The 19,136-nt window shown below is 38.5% G+C and overlaps 1 protein-coding gene across 5 annotated transcripts in view; it reads left to right on the forward strand.

Moving 5' to 3' along the window:
* The window catches only part of WWC2 (WW and C2 domain containing 2), a 106,472-nt gene that overhangs the window by 43,392 nt on the left and 43,944 nt on the right, over nucleotides 1-19,136 (forward strand). For 4 of the 5 annotated variants that reach the window (XM_064511009.1, XM_064511010.1, XM_026105158.2 and 1 more), the window contains exons 3-5: nucleotides 9,765-9,968; nucleotides 10,937-11,013; nucleotides 15,802-15,881. In XM_064511009.1, the coding sequence (XP_064367079.1) occupies nucleotides 9,765-9,968; nucleotides 10,937-11,013; nucleotides 15,802-15,881 (361 nt within the window). Of the gene's footprint in view, nucleotides 1-9,764; nucleotides 9,969-10,936; nucleotides 11,014-15,801; nucleotides 15,882-19,033; nucleotides 19,118-19,136 lie in introns of those variants that run through there. The other variant, XM_064511012.1, reaches the window with a different exon arrangement.

Here is a 19,136-nt window from a genome sequence, read left to right on the forward strand (position 1 = left end):
TAGGGTCAGATGACAGATCTCCAGGTCTAAAGTCAGAGAACAACAACAGAAAAAAAAAAAGCTAGGAAGTATAGATTGTGCAGAAATATATTAGTCTGTGACCAAATTTTGATTTGCCCTAATGCTATTAGAGATATCAATGTATTATTACAGTAAGTGTTAATTTTGCATTGAAGTGTTAAGATTCTGATTTGTATTCTCAAATGCTTGAAATTTGAGAAATTATCTTGTAATATGATTAGTTGATTTCCAGAAGTACTACTGACAGCACTCAACAGGCTAGTTTCCTTTACATCCGGAGAATTTACAGAGTTCAGAGAATACAGGTTGTGATTCTAAATCCTCTCTCTTTCTAAGACCTCTGCTTATCTGAAAGACTTCTGTTTTTGACTTGGTATGAATAGTCTTAGAGGATCCTGGACTGGGAGGCATGTTCCGCCTTGCTTTCAGAGCCTGACGTATTCCTGAACAAGTCATCTCCTTGACTTCCAGTTCTTATTTTCAGGCTTGGGAATAACCAGGCAAGAAGTTTTCTTCATGGCATTGATCTAGTTAACTTACAAAACTAGTACGGTGCTGTTGGCCCTGTTTGGTGACAAGGGTATTATAGAAAGGAACAGGGTAACAGTATTTAAAAGATAAAGACAGGAGGGAATAGCTACTCCTAGCTAGCTGTAATTCATCTACTTTCTTTTTTGCCATTCTTTATTCTGTGTTTAATATGATAATTGTTCTCCCTGCTCCCTATCCCTGCTCTTCTCTTTGAAGAGAAGTTGAACATCCACCTTTTCTGCTTCTGCAACTCATCCCTACTCTTAGTTTTAACTGTCCACTTTAGAAGCATGAATGCACATTTCAGTCCTTTCCCAGAGGCTGCTTTCTACTGTTGATTCATCCATGAAGAAAAAGAAAATTAAGAGGCAGAATGATGCTAAAAGGTCAGGAAGTGTAGAGGTGGGGATTTGCACCTGCTTGGTTTGAGACTAGAATTCACTGGAGGTTCCTATTTCCCCACTTGATTTTCTTCTTTCTTAAATTTTAAAATTCTAGTCATTTACCTACACTGTTTGACAGTTCTAATGCAGTGTTGTAGCCACAGGTTCTCCATTCCTTGTCACAGTCTTTAAGGCTTTCATGGCAACTTGCGCCTGTGTGACTGGTTTATCTAACATGGGGACTTCTGTGGACAGACTGGCTGGTCTCTGCTCCAGCCTGACGCTCCAGTACATCTGCATCTATGAAAGTACGTAACGTAGCACTCTTGGAGAGGAAAGAAATCTGAAAATCCTACTATGAGTCTGCAATTACCATTAGCTTCAGGGAACAGAGCTGTGTCTCTTGATCTTAAGTGTGTGCCATTTGTTCCCACAACCCATCACAGCCTTTTAAGCGAGTTCTGACATGCAAACATTTGGGGACTGGTGATAAAGACTCTTTGGGTTCAGCAAGCACATGTGGTAAAAATCCAAGTGCAGTAGGTTTTATCTTGAATCTTATTTATAATTAGGTAACTTCCCTGCTCTCTGGCCATTATAGCACTCCATAATAGTGGGAAGGGATTAGAGTAATCTGATGCTGGCTGCAGAAGGAAGGCTAGGGTAACGAAGGCTCTGGATGGAAGATCAGCTGATGACTTTTAAAATTTATGTAAAGATCATACCTGTGGGTATGAGTCACAATTCTGACAGCCATAGCAGTAGAACATAACCTACCTGCTGAGGGCTGGCTGATGTAAACCAAAATGCTCAGAATTTCTACTGCACTTGGCTCTGAGGTAAATAGTCATTGTTACCTAATGCCTAGCGGAAACCAATGTGCTATAAGGCTAACATGTTGTTCAATATTTCTTAGTAAAAATCTCTGAATAAATATTTCTTGGAAATCTGCTCATGCTTGTTCAGTATAGCTGGAAGACATTCCCTCTGCTTTCTCAAATTCAAGCATAGAATTGTTTTATGGAAAAGTGAGGAAAGTGTCTGGAAGAGAGAAGGCAAGTGTCAGTGGCAGGACGCAAACTGTGGAGAACTTGAAGCATACCCTGAATAGCCTAATTTTCCTTCATTTCTCTCTTCATAACTCATATTTTATCTTATTATGCAGTAAAACATGATTTTGAGTGTCCAACAATGTTTTAGATAATTCTGAAGCCAAAGCTTATGTGATATTGTAGGGCTCCATGGTCTTATGGAAACTGATGTCTCTGTAATACACTTTTTTTTTTTTTAAAATACCATAGAACAAATACATAAATATAATATTATTGTGTGAGTTCTTCCTTGAAGTTTTAGGTGGGAATTGCTTTTCTTGTGATTTGAGTTTGAGTTGTCAGTATTTTAAAAAGGGGAAAGAGGAAGGGAAAAAAGGAATAAAAGAAAAAACTTTCAGAAAGCCTCTGGCATGTAAACAATGAGTGCATTCCTTAAGCCAGTCTAGTCACATTTTTTTGTTATTCTCCCTGAAGCTAGTGCTCATGTGTTTGTCTCCTTTATTGTTCGTTAATCCTTGCATCATTTGTTATGCCAGCCGAAATACGATGAAGTAATATTTGCACTCCTTTTTTTCCTTTTTTGTCTGATTACAGGCAAAAATACTGGAAATTTGAAAGCCAGTTTGTTTATTAAGAAACATGGAGTATATTCATAGAATAAACATATCCATAGTGCTTATGCAATCCTATTTATAAAATTACTTTTGCCACCCACCATTAAGCCAGCTTGCAGTATTCTGTGAGGGGTCATATCAGGCACCAGTTTTCCTCTTCTGATGTTATATGTCAAAGGGTTGGTGTTGGTTTTGTGCTTGCCATCTTAAGACTTCCCTGTGCGTCTAATATGTAAAAAGATGCCACTGAAATCCTCATATTCTTTCAGCATGGCTCACCTAGTTTCACTTGACTGCAGCTTTTTCCAGGGACTTTCCCCCACCATGACATAGAGTGTTGTTCCAGATATCCCATCTTTTCAAACAGCTTCTGTGAAGTGGAGTAGGATGTAATCCTAACACAGCAGTCATTGGGGACTATACAAAGACCTATCTGGATTGATTTTTGGATACTTTTCTTCAGCCACTGGGATTTAGGGGAAACACTAGTGATGGAGTAACCTCAAGTATAGTCAGTTAATGGTTTGGTGGTTTTGAGGCCTGTGTTGTTCTGTTAAAGTTGGGGTTCTGTGTGGTTGGAGGTAGTAGCCATGTAATTATGATACAAGATAACTAGAGATGTCAGGTGTAATAAAGCTATCTTTTAATCACTTAATATTTCAGAAAGAGAAACTACCACTCTGACATGGAGTATCTAGCTGAGTGGCATGATGCAGCCTGGAGCACAGCCTGCTGTATGTGACACTGCTGTGTCAGTCAGAAGCTATGTCTTTTCACAGCTCAGTTATTGCAGTTTTGTCACCGCTTGTCTTATATGGTAACCCTGGTTTCCAGGCCTGGAAGCCTTCCTGAAATTCTCCTCATTTGAGGCTTTCCGCTTTCCAGATCTGAGCCCTCTGTGCCAAGTTGCTTAAGTTTTCCCTAAGTTGGTCTGTGAAGGAGAAGGTTAGTACTATGAATGACTAGATCTGGTGGCTTTCTGCTGTTCCAAAAAATCCTTCCCCAGCTTGTGGTTCTTGCTCCCTTATACTGTCTCTGGTGTTCATCAGGCCTTCAGTAGCCTGGCGCTATTTGCCTAACCTGACAGAAAATGCTTTGTTTGGTTTTATGTTATTTTTTTTGGCCCATTGAATGTTCTGGTGGGTCTAGTGAGTTGAGTAGGCTTTGTGGTGGCTTTGGGTGAGCACCTGTCCAGAAGAGGAAATGTGACTGTGTAACACACATGGGAATGGAGGTGGAGACCAGGTCAGGGAAGCCACCACTGCCAAAAAGCGAGGGGCTGTTATGGCAGCTCCAGTTGTTACACGACACTGCAGCCTGCTCTGCTGCCTAGCAGGAGGTGCCTGCCTGTTGGGTGCGCAGCTGGGCGGCTATGCGGCTGCTGGTGGGCAGGATCCCTTCCTGTGTGCCTCCTGGGCATGGTGCTTCGGAGGTGTGCCTGTTGCTCAGTGCAGCCTTGTGGCCTTCCTCTCTTGCAGACCAGGTTGACCACTTGCATCTGGCGCTCAGTCTCGGAGTCGCGGATGCATGCAGGTACAAGCACGGCAGTAGGGAAATGAGTGGAGGGAGTCAAACGGGCAGGTCTTTGGGTCATCATCACACACTCAGCTGTTGTGCAGGGCTTGGGTCTGGCCCTTGTTTTTGGCCAGGTCAGCTGGTTGCCCTTGGGCACCGGGTCGTGGGCCTCTCTTCTGAGACAATGATTCTGTTACGTTCATGAAGAGCTGTAAGAGGGGCATGTGATTAAACAGACAACAGTGAAAAATGTAATCCTGTAATGTTTTCTCCTCTTGCTATGCATCCTTTGTGGGACCCCTTGAGAGTACTTGTTCTCTAACTCTGTTGCCTAAATACAACCTGTCTAGGTGAGGATAGCTTAGATGTGGGTCACTCTGGAGCCAGTCAACAGAACTATTTTGTTTGGCAAGGGGAGATGCTGGAAAAACTATTGCTTCCATGTATTGTTAATCCTGTAGTAAAAATGTCCAGTTCTCTCATTTCTAGTACTAGGGCGCCAGAGAGCCATTCCCTTCCCTGTGGGATTTTCTAGTGGGATTTTAATTTCATGTATTTTAGAGAAATACGATCTACTGCAGATAAGGTAATAGTTTCCTTCTGTTAAAGTGGACAAAAAAAAAAACTTGGCAGAGTTTCTTGGTAGCAGACAGGAATGTAACATCTGACATTAACTCGTAAAAAATTGACATGCCTGAATATCCTATGTATAATATATATCTTATGCATAATTACACAGAGCACTTGTAATATTATGCCCGGAAAGGTTTTGTTTATTCTTTTGGTTAGAATTTGCTTCAAGGGCAGTAAAGAAAGTCTTGGTATTTTGGCTTTGAATTATTGTTTGGGCCAAATTCTTTGCTCGGTTTAAGTGCATCGAACCTGGATGGCAGTTAGCCATGAAGATTGTATTTCATTAATAGCAGCCTGATTAAAGCCAGCACAGCCTGCTTTTTTATGTTACAGGGGTATAGTAATTGCAGTGCTCTGGAATGTCCTTGGGTGGAGCATACCATCCTGCTGCTGTGCAGTGCTGCTGGGCCAGACCTGAAGTGGTTTCTGTCTCAGAGAATTTCTCCCCAGTGCGGGTAATCGCTCAGATCTCTAAAAATAGGAGGGAATAAATTACCTTGTTTATAATTTTTCATAAATTTATTAACTATGCACTTGCAGTAATTTATTTAAAATTAAATTAATTAGTTTTAAATCAAGATCTCTTAATAGAATTGAGTAATTTTGGTTCACAAGTGAGTTTGCTGAATGAAGCTAAAAACAAGTCAAACTAGGAATGTGTAACATGAGTATTAGATTTGGGGATATATGCATCTTGTTATTGTGAATCATTATTTTGCATTGTGGTTGAACAGAGGCTGTTAACATATAAAGAATTTTTTGAATTTAAGCAGTCCTGTTTATAGAGCCTGATGTACTACTCTTACTTGTTTGAAGGTACATTTTTAAGGAAATGTTTTCTGTTCACATACAAGTTTATGCTACAGAAAACGGTGGCCAGTGTATCTTCATTTTCTCTGCAAGAAACAACTGACCTCTTGAATTTACCTGTCTGGTAATACAGAAATTGTTGTAGAGATCCTGATGAGGGGATTTCTTTGTTCTCTACTCCTGGTGATTAAAGCCCAGTTAGTTTGTGCTAGAACAGATACAACCCTAGACCTTTCTAGTGTTCATGAGTAGTGCTCACTTTTCACCTGAACAGAGGAAGTAACATCTCACCATCAGTCTAGCTAACAATCTGTATTTGTTGTGTAATTTGTATCTGCTGCAGACAAGCTAGTAGGGCATCCTGTTGCAGTCCCCAATGGAAATATTTATCTACCTTAAAAATAAAAAATAAATAATAATAATAATAAACTCAGGAAAGCTTTTTTATTTGCATCAGCTGGTGAATAGTAAGGGTAGGAAAATGTTGGATGTCTTTGGTGGTTTGAATCCCAGTCTTTGGTTTCAAGATGAAGGGCTTCACATCTCATTATTAAATCTTCAGCAAGCTGTTCACTCAGTGACGTGCATGCAACTATCCCAATAATAATCTTGCATACACACCTTTGACCCTAACACCAGATACTTAAAACATTATTTTTCAAGGAAAAAAAATCCTTATCTTTGTGAAGCTTTAGTCTGAGAACTATAAATATTTATTTTTGAAAGAACAACTCTGCATTTTTTTTATTACTGTATTGGCTATTGCAAGATATACTTGCTGAAATGAACTTACTTTCCAAAATGTAGTATTGTAGTGCCAGGAATATTATCCTCAGCTCTGTCTTTGAAGTTTTTTTTCCTCTGCAGGGTAAACCTACTGATTAAAATTCAGAAGGCTGAGAATTCTACGTGAGCAAGCATATGGTGCTACTATATATGCACGTGTGTGTGTGTGTGTGTGTGTGTGTGTTGTATGCATATATAAAATATATAAAATGAACAACGTGCCAAACAAATGATTTGCTTTTTGAGTTTTTTTATACCACGATATTTGAGAAGACATACAGCAGAAAATATAAAAATATATATATATATATTTTTAAGTATAGGAAGGTCTTCTCTGGTTGGTGAAAATTGACAGGGGTAACAATTCTGGAATATTCATTTCAGTAATGTTTGCTTTTTTGAGAGTATTTCTGTATTTTCGAAGCAGAGCATTCATTCTAGACTAAAATACCTTCAAATGGAGTTGTCTCAGAATAGTTTGGCTGGTCAGCTTACCCACACAGGCAGTTACCCAAACCTCTGTAATCTGAATTTATTGTATACGCTTTTTAAAATGCAGGGTCATGTTTAGCTTGTTTTATGACTATCTTCCTATAGAAAAGGTGTTAACTCATGTAATCATAGTATTGTGTTTCGCGTGTAGCTTTGAGAGGCAAAAAGAAAACATTTGATTGAATTTGTCAGCCATAAAAAAGCTGCTGTTGATCGGTTTTGTCCTTGTCCTGCAGTCACAAGGACAGGGCATCTGTAGGCCACCTTTTAGGACTCTGCAGGCTATGTTTGGTCTTTGGGCTGCACGTTGAGCAATCCTCACTTAAAACCTACAAGGCAATTACCTGCAACATGCTTGAAGATGAGACCTTCCAATCTTGTAAGATTATTCGGTGGCTGCTAGTGGCACTCTTAAAACACAATCACATCATTATAGTCTTCTAAAAAACCAACATAACTGCATTTATCCTATTTGATCACTGACCCATGAGAATCCTGCTGGATGCTCTTCATCCTATTTCACAAAAAGGGACACCTCTGGAAACCAGCACTTTTTATCTTGTGTAAATAACTGTGAAAGTGGAGGTGTGTTAAAGCACAAACAGCAGTAAGTGGCCACAGATAGGGACATGTGTTGACCATTTGAGGAGAGAAAAGGTATTGATTTGCTTCTTTGTGCGCCTGATATCTTTGTGGAAAAGAGCAGGTGGCTAGAAACATGGATGTATGTGTGTGTGTGTGTGTGCGTGCGCGCGTGTCTGCAGCTATAGTTAGCTGTGGAGAGAGAGACCCTGTTGGGGTTATTGGAAAACCAACTGTGTATAAAGCTTCTTTTCTTTAATCTTTTATTCACTGCACTTGGGTTTACATGATGTCTTTGCTTGCTTTGTCTACATCTAAGAAATAGCTTTCTTGGTAGAGATACAAAAGCTTGTCATGTTTGTAACCGGAGAAGTGGTTGCCAGCATGGGGGGTGTGTGTGTGTCTGTCTGCTTTTAACGGCATCAGTAATCATATAGACATTGCCAGTTTAGGCTTCTACAGGGTTAGTTTTGCGGGATATTTTCTAGTATCCTGTTTTCGTTTCCATGTTTTTGGTGTATGTGGTACTAGCACCAAAAAGGGCTGTTGAAAAACTGTTAGGCACTGTGGTAAATTGTTAGTAACCAGACCCTGTCCTCATCAGCTTCTGCTGTTACAAAACGTGTTTTCAGATCTATGGTTGAGCGAGTGCTTCTTCTCAAAAGTGCGGTTTCACTACAGTTTAAAGCGATCAAGCTGGTTCTGTTGTGGGTTGTTTATTTTTTCCCCTTGTCTTCATCCACATGTTCCTGCTTTTTTCCCCTGCTCCATGTGCCAGTGTAGGTTCTCCCAGTGAAGCAATTCGGAGAACTAAGGTGCCAGGAAACTAACCCAGAGATTGACCTTTTTCCCCCTATTTTTGCAAAAATTCTGAAGTAAATATTTTGCACTTAAATAGTTCAGTACTGAATATTTCTTTTTGTCATCTATGTAGATTTATAATATGTAACTTACAAAGAAAATGCAGTATGGTGCACAGTTTGCATTTTGGTTTCAGACTTTTCATGAATATGTCTTATGAGAACATCAATTTTTCTACTTAGTATAGGTTTAAAAGAAGAATGTTCATTGTATATCTTCAAAATGTGTTGCACTAAGTCAGGAAATCCTAATGATTGGACAGTCAGTTTGAATTCCTCTTTTTTTTTGCATATACAAATAAGAAAATCTTAAAGCCTAGAGTCAGATTGATCACATCACATAAATTCTGCATTATACAGCACTATAATGTGTCATATTCTTTGCTGTATTCATTCTATGCAAGTCTTCCCTGTGGCTCCTTGAGTTGAAATGGTTGACCTAATGCCATTTACAAGTTAAGGGCGTATTCCAGCCTACACATTTAGATTACCTGTGTAGTCAGTGGAAAGACATAGATGCCTCAAAAAGGCAGTTTGGTCCCGTGTATCTTAGGCACCTATTTTAGTTGGAGTGAAGTGCCCTCTGAAGGTGGCCTTCTACTTCTGTTGACCGTAGGAGAAAGTTGCAATTGGCTCTGATGACTAACAGTGATCTGGACAGAGCTGGCTGAGACGATTTTGAGAATTAATGTTCTGTTAGTTCAGTTACAGTGGAGAAAACAATGTTAAAAGCTGTTTTCGTAGAGGAAAAGGGGATAAAGAACCACTGTGAAACATGGATAGCTTATGACTGTGAATTAATGAAGTTGAGGAAGGCTGAAAAAAATGGAGTCCCTAAAGTTACTTTTCATTTCTGTTCAGAAATGCATGCAACTTTAACAAGTCATATAAAATCTTTTTATTCATCCAGTTATTTCCAGATGCAAAAATATGAGTGAAAGGCCTTTTTCTTTTGCTTTTCTTTTGCTTTTCTTTTGCTTTTCTTTTCTTTTCTTTTCTTTTCTTTTTTTTTTTAAGTTTCAGAATGTGTTATTAATTCAACATTTAGGATGTAGTAATGATCTAACATATAGCATTACCAATGCAACTTAATTTCTAATTTAGCAGTTGATCAGTTAAATACTGTTTCTCACACATACGCTACTGTGGCAAAGAAAAACTTCACTAAAATCAGCATCTGCCTGATAACCAAAGACAAGCTGTGTTCTCAAATAACAAGGTGAAAACATTTTTTTAAAAAGCAAGCACTACCAAAGCTAGAAGTTAGAGTTTGTTCAACTAATTTAAAACAAAACTGGACTTTTCAGAGTATTCAAGTTATGTAAACTGAGTTTGTTCAGTGTGGGTGTGTTCCCCTCTCTTCCCCACCCCCTGACTTTGTGTGGTTTAGACTTCTACAACTGTGCGTTACAGGCAAAGAAACAATTCAGTTGTGAGCAGATTTCAGCAGAGGTCTATTTAAATCCTGTTTTTTTTCCTATAAAGAAACAACACAGATAGAAGATCCCAGGAAACAGTGGAGGCAAGAACAAGAGAGAATGTTAAAAGATTATCTTACAGTAGCCCAGGATGCTCTCAGTACTCAGAAAGAACTGTACCAGGTGAAAGAACAGAGGCTAGCACTTGCACTGGATGAGTATGTACGATTGAATGATGCCTACAAAGAAAAATCAAGCTCTCGTACAAGCTGTAAGTACAGTAGAAGATACAATATAACTTCTTTGATCTGTGCCTTGCAGGGGATCCTGTTTCACTTTAGGATGAATTTTCAAGGTTTGCTATGAACATCTTGTACTCTGGCTTTTTTAGAGATAGCATCTCTACATTTTTTCTCTCTCTCTCTCTCTCTTTTTTTTTTTTTTTTTTTTTTTTTTTTTTTTTTCACATAAAGATATTCTGCTGGAGAGAACTCTCATCTGCCTGTTACAATTGAACTCTTTTGAGCTATGTTTTGGAGCATGGGCTTGGGAATCTATTTTGTCAGGTGGTTTGTCAGAACAAAATTCCACCAAATCTAGGTTCAAAGTGAACAGGATGACCCTACTGTGTTGACAGGTAGCTGCAATGGACCAAGCAGGTAGGTTGTTTGCTGCTTCACAAGAACAGCATACAACAATTCTGCAACCTGTGTGCAGTGGTCAGGGATGAAGTGGAGATACATGCAATAATACTGGGTGAGGAATTAGCACACAGTAAACTGCTTTCAGAGGCCTGTGTTTGGTTCGTTGGCAGAGCATCTTTCTTAAAATTGGTTAGTGTGATAGAAGTCTCATGTACAACTCGGGAAGAACTGAGCAGTGGACCTCTCAGGCTTCTGAATAAACCTGGCTCTGCTTTCCGGAAGTCTCCTTAGAAATTAGACCTTCCAGGAAGAGGTGCTTCCAAGATATCTCAGCTAGAAGAATGGGAACAGAAAACAAGGGGTTGAAAGCCAGGGAAAATGAGGTGCTACCTTTAGGTTCTGTCATGGGGGGGGGGGGGGGGGGAGAGAGAGAGAGAGAGAGAGAGAGGGAGAGAGAGACATGCTGCTCTATAATAAGGATATATATTTTTTAAAAGTATTTTTCTGCACTTTTACATTTTTTAGATTTTAGATCAATATCAATTCTTCAAAGAGGGGACTAACTTTTTTTGTTGTTGTTTGTTTGTTTTTTTAGTATTCTCAGGCTCCTCATCAAGTACAAAGTATGACCCTGACATTCTGAAGGCTGAAATCTCCACTACCAGATTAAGGGTGAGAGTGCTTAATGTAGATTAATTTCAATTCTTTGTACAAAGTTTATGACTATAGAGTGCAAAGCTTGAACTAGCGGGGGTATTTTTTTTTTACTGATATTGAAATGTCCCAGTCTTCTCATTAAATACTATTCAGGGGCTTTTAATGAATTTTTAAAACTGTCTCTGTTACTTTTAGGTAACACATTTGGTTGAAACTAGAAAAATATTCTGATTAGATGTGGGTTTAAGTAAATCTGATAACTATTCTTTTATGCTTTTATTTTTTAAAGGAAGAGTAAAAATAATTAGATGAAGATAGAAAAGTAGTAGGCCAAGGTGAGCTGCAGCTAGATGACTGTTTTACACAATTTTCTCTGAGAAAGGCACCACTAGCTACAAGAACTCCTTCATAAATTTGTGTTGGTTTAAAAACACACTTATTGATAGTGGTGTGAGACTTTCTCTTTTGTCAAAATGGAACAGTTCAGACCAAGACTTTACTGCCTTTTTTAAAATTGCTAATGTATCAAAAAATCCATTATTTGGTCAGCTCTGTTCAGCAAGGTTACTGACGCAGACTTCATATTACGGGCATTGCATTTGGTTATCTCTTAATATGTAAAAGAATTTTGATTCACAGTTTAGTCTCTAGTGAATTAATTTTAAATAAGGAGTAAATGATGTGGAAGACATTTAAAATCTATACAGGGAGTTCATTTATTTAAGCTGTGGCATACAATGCTCTGTGGATAGCCTGGGCTCTCTATAGTTACTAATGAAAAAAATTAGATCAGACCATGCAGGTTAAAAAGGCAGCACCTCACAGCTTAGTGCTTGAATAAGGACTGGGATAAAGATTTTTGCATGAGTAGAGGCAGCACAAGAGATGGTAGTTATTTAGCTCTTTCATTGCCCCCTCCTGGATTCTGCATGGAGCAGCACTCGCAGAAGCCTCAGAAAATAACACCCTTCTTCACATACAGTAAGAGTTATGATTAGGAATATAAACAACTATTGATTGAAAGGAATTGTGGAATAGCTCATTAAAAACTTAATTTAAGTATTTAAATAGCCTAAATTAGTGATGGAAAGCACTGTAAAACTGGTGTCCAGATATTGCCCCCCCCACAGCTGCTTATTCGCTCTGTCTGCCCTTGCCAATCTCAGCTTGTAATCCCTTATTTTTTAAGCATGAGGAAAGGTGGCTTATGAGAAAACTCTTTTCAGCAGTGAGGAGGTGGGAGGCAGATCTTGTAAGTTTAGGAGGGAGAGTCTAAGGTGATAAGGAAGTCAGCCTGGCAGGAGCAAGAATGAGAGAGGAATGAGAAGGAAAGAACAAGGCTTCATTCTAAAATGAGTAGAGCAGGAACAGATGTTCCCTTTGGCAAGTGGATCACTGGTATATTTACGAAGTTAACAGTGGTGTTGAAGAACAAAACACACAACAAAATATAGCTATGGTCACTTCAGAGTCAAAGAGGGGAAAATTCAGGCACAGTGCTGTGCTCAGTTTTTCTCATTACTTTCCTCTGGTTAGCTCCCAACTCAGCATGCAGAAACACTGAATCAGCTCTTGGCTACCGATCTACAGATTGTCCATTCACTGAGAAGAGAGGCAGTGTGTTAATCACAGTAATTCATTTTTTGGAGGTGTCTTCCTCTCTCTGTTGCTTGTTGGAGTCAAGGAGTCTGACTCTCCCTGCTGGTGCTCAACACCTCATTTATTGGCATTGCAAAGTCCAAGTTATGAATGTGCCTAAAATAGGTGACCTGAATCTTGTCTGCAGAGTTTAGGAGGGTGCTGTCCAAGAATATCTGTATCAGCATAAATTGTGGTGTCATCCAAACCCACTGGATATGAAAATCATTGAGATAACAAAAAGTGGAGCCCTGTGATGCTAGGGCTGGAAAGTGGTTTTCAAGGAGGATGGCAAGAGAGAGGTATGACTGTATTATCGTAGTTTGCCTTATTTGAATGTTTGAGGATGCATTGCTCATGTGCAACCTTTTGGCGTTCTACAGTATATGCATGCATGGACTTGATGGGAAACAAAGTTAGTCATTAGCAAGCTGCTAGTCAACTAGTTAGAATTTGCACATTGTTTAGTGAACTGTTAGGTCAGATGTACTAAACCTGTTTCTCTCTCATGCTGGCTGAGTCTTAATGGCAATATCAGGTTAATGGTGGCTGAAGGGGAGAAAGCCAGCATTTGAGGAAGTTCTGAAATGGCCTTTGGCCTTGTTACCTGTGCCTAATATATGCATATGGAACTTTTTGGATATGTGAATTAGCTATTGCACAATATATCATGCAGAACATATGACAGAAATATGACAGCTTTTATATAAAATAAGTGAGGGGAAAAAAGACCTTTCTCAAGAAGATTGTAATTGCAGGATCTGCTCCTGCAGTAGGCATTGAATGGGGCTATTTGGGTTCTGAATTAGTCATCAGTAAGATAATCCAAACAATATCAAGTGTATGTGACCATAATATGTATTATGTGTGTACAGTAAGTAGGGGGTTGAACCTTTATATAATAGTGAGTTGCTTATTTTATTCCATTAGTACTTGAGTGCCGGCATTAGCACTTGAGTGCTGGGGGTAGAAGGGGTTAGCACAGAAGCCTCATCAGAGATAGGATTTCAGTGCAGAGAGAAAGGCTGATGTTGAACAAGGAGCAATTCAGAGCTTAGACACGGAGGAAGGCTTCAAGATGCAGCCAGAAGAGGCCTGTCAGGCAGGAGACTTAGGAAGAAGTGCAGAAGCACTAGGAAAGAGTTGAAGGATAAAACAAGTGCAAAGATGTTAAAAAAGGGGGAGTTTTATAAAAGTCTCGAAGGAGAAGACAAGGAGCACAAGAATAGTTTAATATAAATATGGTGCAGTAAACACAGTCTATATTATCATGTAGGTCACGTCTTTGTAGGATGACATACCTAACTTACATTTCTTGGTAATGAAATGATGAATTACAGCAGAGGACACTCAGAAAATGATTTCGAGGAAAACATAAGGGTTTCTGAGAGATCCAGTCCTCTATGTTGAAATCAAGTCTGCCATGTGCAATTACTATAAATCCACATTTCTGTTTTTAAAAGTTTAGCCATTTTCTGTTTCTAGGAAAAGTTGGGACTTCGTTTATATTTTAAACATTGTGTGGAACCCAGAGGTGATACTGCATCAGTTGACTGGAACACTTGAGAGCGATTATTTTGGGGGTTCTAGATTCTCATTTAGTTCTGTGTTCCGCTTAACTGCGGGAAAGTGGTGCTAGTCAGGTAAGACATAGGTAATGAGAGTTTGAATGTGTAGTTAGAAATTGCGCATTTATTGTGCTATATTTCCAATATGGTCAAAATAAAAGTGAAGCAGCTAGTGATGATAGCTTTCGATAGCCTGAAACTAACCCCTGTTTTAGGTAAGGAATTTTGCTTTGGAGAAAATGGAGACTGAAAGCATTTTATTTCTGTCACAGAAAACTCATTAGCCAAAAGCTGCAAACTCAAATGCTTAAGTATCGTTCCTAAACACATATATAGAAACTCAGATTAGTGGGGTTTTTTAGACATACAAAGCATTTTGAGGCTTTCTGAGGACTATGTAACAGCTGCTGATGCTCAATACTTTTGGTTACTGACATGTTGAGAATCTCACGTTTTCTGATCAGAAGAATAGGACTGAGTAGGAAATCTAAGGGGAGTTGGATGCAAAAAGTCTGAGAAAAATTTTGAGATTAATTTCAGTCATTAAAGTGATAAAATTCTTAATATATTCCATTTTTCATAAGAGTAAATATCTTAAAGCAAATATATAAGCAAGCAGAATGTCAGAGCAGGAATTTCACAGTGGAAGGTGAGAGCAGGGGACTCTTAACTTTTTCTATATTTAACATTACTGATTGGTATGTTAAAAAGCCTAGCAAGAGCTGACTAGTATGTAGAGCGCAAATGAGGCAGATGCAGGTGTATAAATACCAAGATTTCTCATAAGCGTTTCTGTCACTGTGTGTAAACTGAGGATAAGTTTTAATTTGCCTTAAAAGAACACTGTTTCAAAGGTGATCCAGAAACTTTGTTTTGGTACATTTGGGAAGTGTGATGTAAAATTAAATGGAGGAATTTTTTTAAAACATTGATTCATAAATATTTTGTGTAGCGTACTCATATCTGTTAGCATTCGAAATAGAAATTTTTAGATTAAAAAAAAAAGAGCCTGCAGATTTAGGGAAGTAGGGAGTAGACCAAAGATATTTCTATTAAATTAATGCATATATCTGCAATCCAAATGTATTTTGTGATTGTCTTTTTTGAATTAGTATACATTATATACTTGGGGTCCAGTGTCTATAAGGTTTTATAAGAAAGGATAATTCTTAGAAAAAAAGAAGTGCATACTTTGTCTTTTCCAGTGTAAAGGAGTGAGAGCTTCCTGGAATGAAAAAATGGGAATATAATAAGCTTAAAAATAAACAGGAATGTCCCTGGAGGGCAGTTGGAATGCATGCTTAACAAGTGAGAAGTAAATTACTTGTTAAAGTTCTCTCAGGTTTAATAACACAGTGTGGTATCGATACAAATAAGGAATGTGATTTAATCTGCTTGTGTCCCTTTAATACTAAAGCATGTTGCCCATAGACATCAGGAAGAGAACAGATCCATTTGTTTTTAATATGTGTCAGTAGAGCAATTTACAGTCTTTTTTCCTCATCTGATGTAGAGAATACATTAATCGTTCAAAGCCATGTGCTATGCCATTTAACAAGAGGAATTTTCTAAGTCTTGCTTTGATTTAACACACAAGGTTAAGAAGCTGAAGAGGGAACTCTCTCAGATGAAGCAAGAGCTGCTGTACAAAGAACAGGGCTTTGAAACACTGCAACAGTGAGTATAAGAAAGTCATTGAAATCAACTTAATTCAGCCTTCCAATTTCTGTTTTGTCATAGAATTGAATACATCTCATGTGAGATAATTATTGGGAAAAAATTGAGAATCTAACTCTTTTTTTGCCATTAGGAAACAGGAAATCTGTAGGAATGGTAAACCTATTATGCAAGTGAAAACATGAGATAAATCCGTTCCCTATCTTGGTTTTATTTCCATGAAGTCATGTATGTTGCATAGAGGCAGAAGTTAAGGTTCCCTAGGAAGAATTTGGCTGCTTTGCATACTCTTGTTTAAAAAAAAAAAAAAGAAAAAAAGTCTCTTTCCTTCTCCTTATCTCCCTACCTCTGGGCTCAAGAAAGAGAGAGAGAGGAGGGTGCTGTTCTTAGAGGTATACAGGTTGCACAACTGTGCAGAGTTTGAAATGAGTCACAGTCTGACGATTAAAGGGGACCTGACTTTCTTTGTTCCAGTTGCTGGGATGCCTCGGCACCAAAGGTCTGATGCTGACGCCAGTGAGCATTCTGGGTATTTAACCAGTTGGATTGTTAGAGACTGATCTTTTTTTTCAGTCTGAGCACTTCCTGCTGCTCCTGACCTATGAAGTTGGGCCCTAAAATTTTAAACCTTGCTCAGAACTTTCACCAGAGGGAATATGGTGGTTATTCACTACAGTGGAAACCTTGCTGACATGCATGTTTTTCTTCACCAATGAGAAGAGAGATTTAATAATGATAATTGTTTTCTGTATTGTATTGTACCTGTACATTCAGGGTTACAGTTACATAGTGCTGAGCTGTGTGCACTTAGTACAGTAGTTCCAGTAGCAGAAGCAATGTTGCAGCATTATAGTATAATATTGTCTGGATGTATTTACCCTTCTCTCAGGGTCTCCTCTGTATGGTAGCACACTGTCACATAAGTAATAGTCTTTCTCCTGGAGAGCTTGCAGTCTATATAGAGAAGGCAGACAAAAGGTGGGGGAAGGGAAGTATATTTCTGTCTTGCAGGTAGAGTACCAAAATACAGAGAAGTGATTTGCTGAGGATAGTGGAGAGAGTCTGCGTTTGGAGCTGAAAGACTGGGGCTTAGTTCCCAGCTCTAACCAAGATGTGTTTTAGGCTATTTCCTGTGTATTTTAGTATATCAGTTCTACACAGTATAGTTTCTCTGAAGCGAGGAAAAAAATTCTGGTCTGGGGAAATGGCTAAATGGCTAGAAAAGATAGTGAACACAAATGTTGCTCCCTGAGTTCTATCGTAACTAGACATGTCGAGAACAACCAAATCATTTTTCTGGTATCCAGAGTTTGAAGTCACTTGGGAACTGAAAGCCCTCAGCACTTTAGGATGATGTCAGTCAAGTCCCTATCCACCTTCATTTTGACTAGAACAGAAATGTAGGATTTGTTTGTTATTTAAATATATAAAGACTAGTGAAAGGTGAGAAAAAGGGGAGAAAAGAATGATTGCTTGATTTTATTTAGTCATAAACAGACTTCATTCAAAGCAAAATTTAGAAAAGAGGAAAGAAGACATTGATTCTCAAGCTTAAAGTAGTAAAAACTCATGCTACTATCCCAGCATTAAAGGTTAGCCAACCATGCTGGTTTTATTATATTAATTCAACAATGAAACATTGTTTTAAAGCAGCTTGCTCACAAGCCATTTTGATAGGAATCCAAAGCATGTTTCAGAAACTGTCAACAGCATTCCACAGGAACACAATAGATGTTTGTTGTAAAAATTCAGTCAGCCACTTCTGAACAGTACTAATCCCATTAATTTAAAACAGGAAGATGGAATATCTTATATGTCAGATATCCTTCATGTCCATCTTAATTATATACAGAATAAAGCAGTTGCAATTTGAATGTGGTGTATCATATTACGAGGCAGCACGTGGTGTATTACCCAACTGTTCATTCATGACCCCAACCGTTGGCACGTCCTCTATCTATTTGACCTTAGAAACCTGATAACTTACCAAAAATTGAGTGTTGTTGGGCAATAAATAATTACCTACCTATGTAACAGTTTGAGGAACTTTCCAGTTTAAAAAAAAAAAAAAATCTTGAATAGGAATCTGAGTGCTGAGGCATATAGGTAATTTTCTTGTGCAGATGCAGGTCTCTTGCACAAAAACTGAAATGTGGAAAAAGGGAAAAAGATACGCTCACACCTTTTAAAGACTGCTTTAGAAATTGCTATCCTGTATACAAAATTGGAAGAAAAAGAGTACCTTGTTACAAGAATTTTGTCTGTTTGCTCTTGTAGGGGATGCTCAAGATCACTTCTGATCATTAAAGTGTTTGTTCATTCCTCACTTACAAGGTTAATGTCTTCTAGTGAAGATGATGGATGATAAAAGCAGAAAGCCAGTTGCATTAGAAAAGAATATATTCTGCACTAGATGCTGGACTTTTGGGAAGATGCCTGTTGTTTTTAATTTTGTGAAGCACAGCTGCAGTCATTTGTATGATGCTATGAAATATTCAGTTAAATTAGAGGTGGGAGAAATGTGTTTACAAACTGTGCTTGTTGAAGAAAATATGTAAAGACAACAATTAAGTATCTTTTTGTCTATAACTTTGGGTTTTTGGGTTTTTTTTAAAAATCTTTGATGTTCTAGGAATTCAGTAAATTTTCTCAATGTATGAGGTACAGTATTAATCGTCCAGAGATTCTGTGGGTAGGAGCGAAGCTGCTGCCTATGTAAGCAGAACAACTGTTCTGGACTGTTAATGCTTAGGATTAGGGTAAACAAGAGGTTAAATTTCTTCTCTGCAAGGCTGATTAGTACCAAAAACATTACTTGTCTGTCAAATGCCACAGCATGTATCTGAGTAGGGAGATAGTATTAATAAATTCTGCTTCTGTAGGGTTCATTAACAGTTAATAGTGTGAAAACTGTACCCAAAAGCTGCTTCTATATTGCAGAGAGTTAAAGTGTGGATGGGAATTTTGGTAGCTTTGTCAGCAGAACTGCTGTGTTCCTGGTAGCATCGTTAGGAATCTTGCATTAGGCAGTGCTCTCTGCTCCCGGTGTCTTTATGACTGGATCAGCTGAAACTGCTTGTGGAGTCTCTGTCTTTGGTAAGGCCCCCAATAGTTCAGCTGAGCTGATTTTAATGCCAACAGGATTTTTTTCTACAAAATGTCCTGACGTCAGGAAAGCCCATCCACTGGATGTTGTGTGTGACCAACAGCTTGACCTTTTTGCGAAGGATTATGTGGTAAATGCTCTAATGGAGA

This window comes from Dromaius novaehollandiae, chromosome 4, assembly GCF_036370855.1.
Source record: "Dromaius novaehollandiae isolate bDroNov1 chromosome 4, bDroNov1.hap1, whole genome shotgun sequence".
Classification (NCBI taxonomy): domain Eukaryota; kingdom Metazoa; phylum Chordata; class Aves; order Casuariiformes; family Dromaiidae; genus Dromaius; species Dromaius novaehollandiae.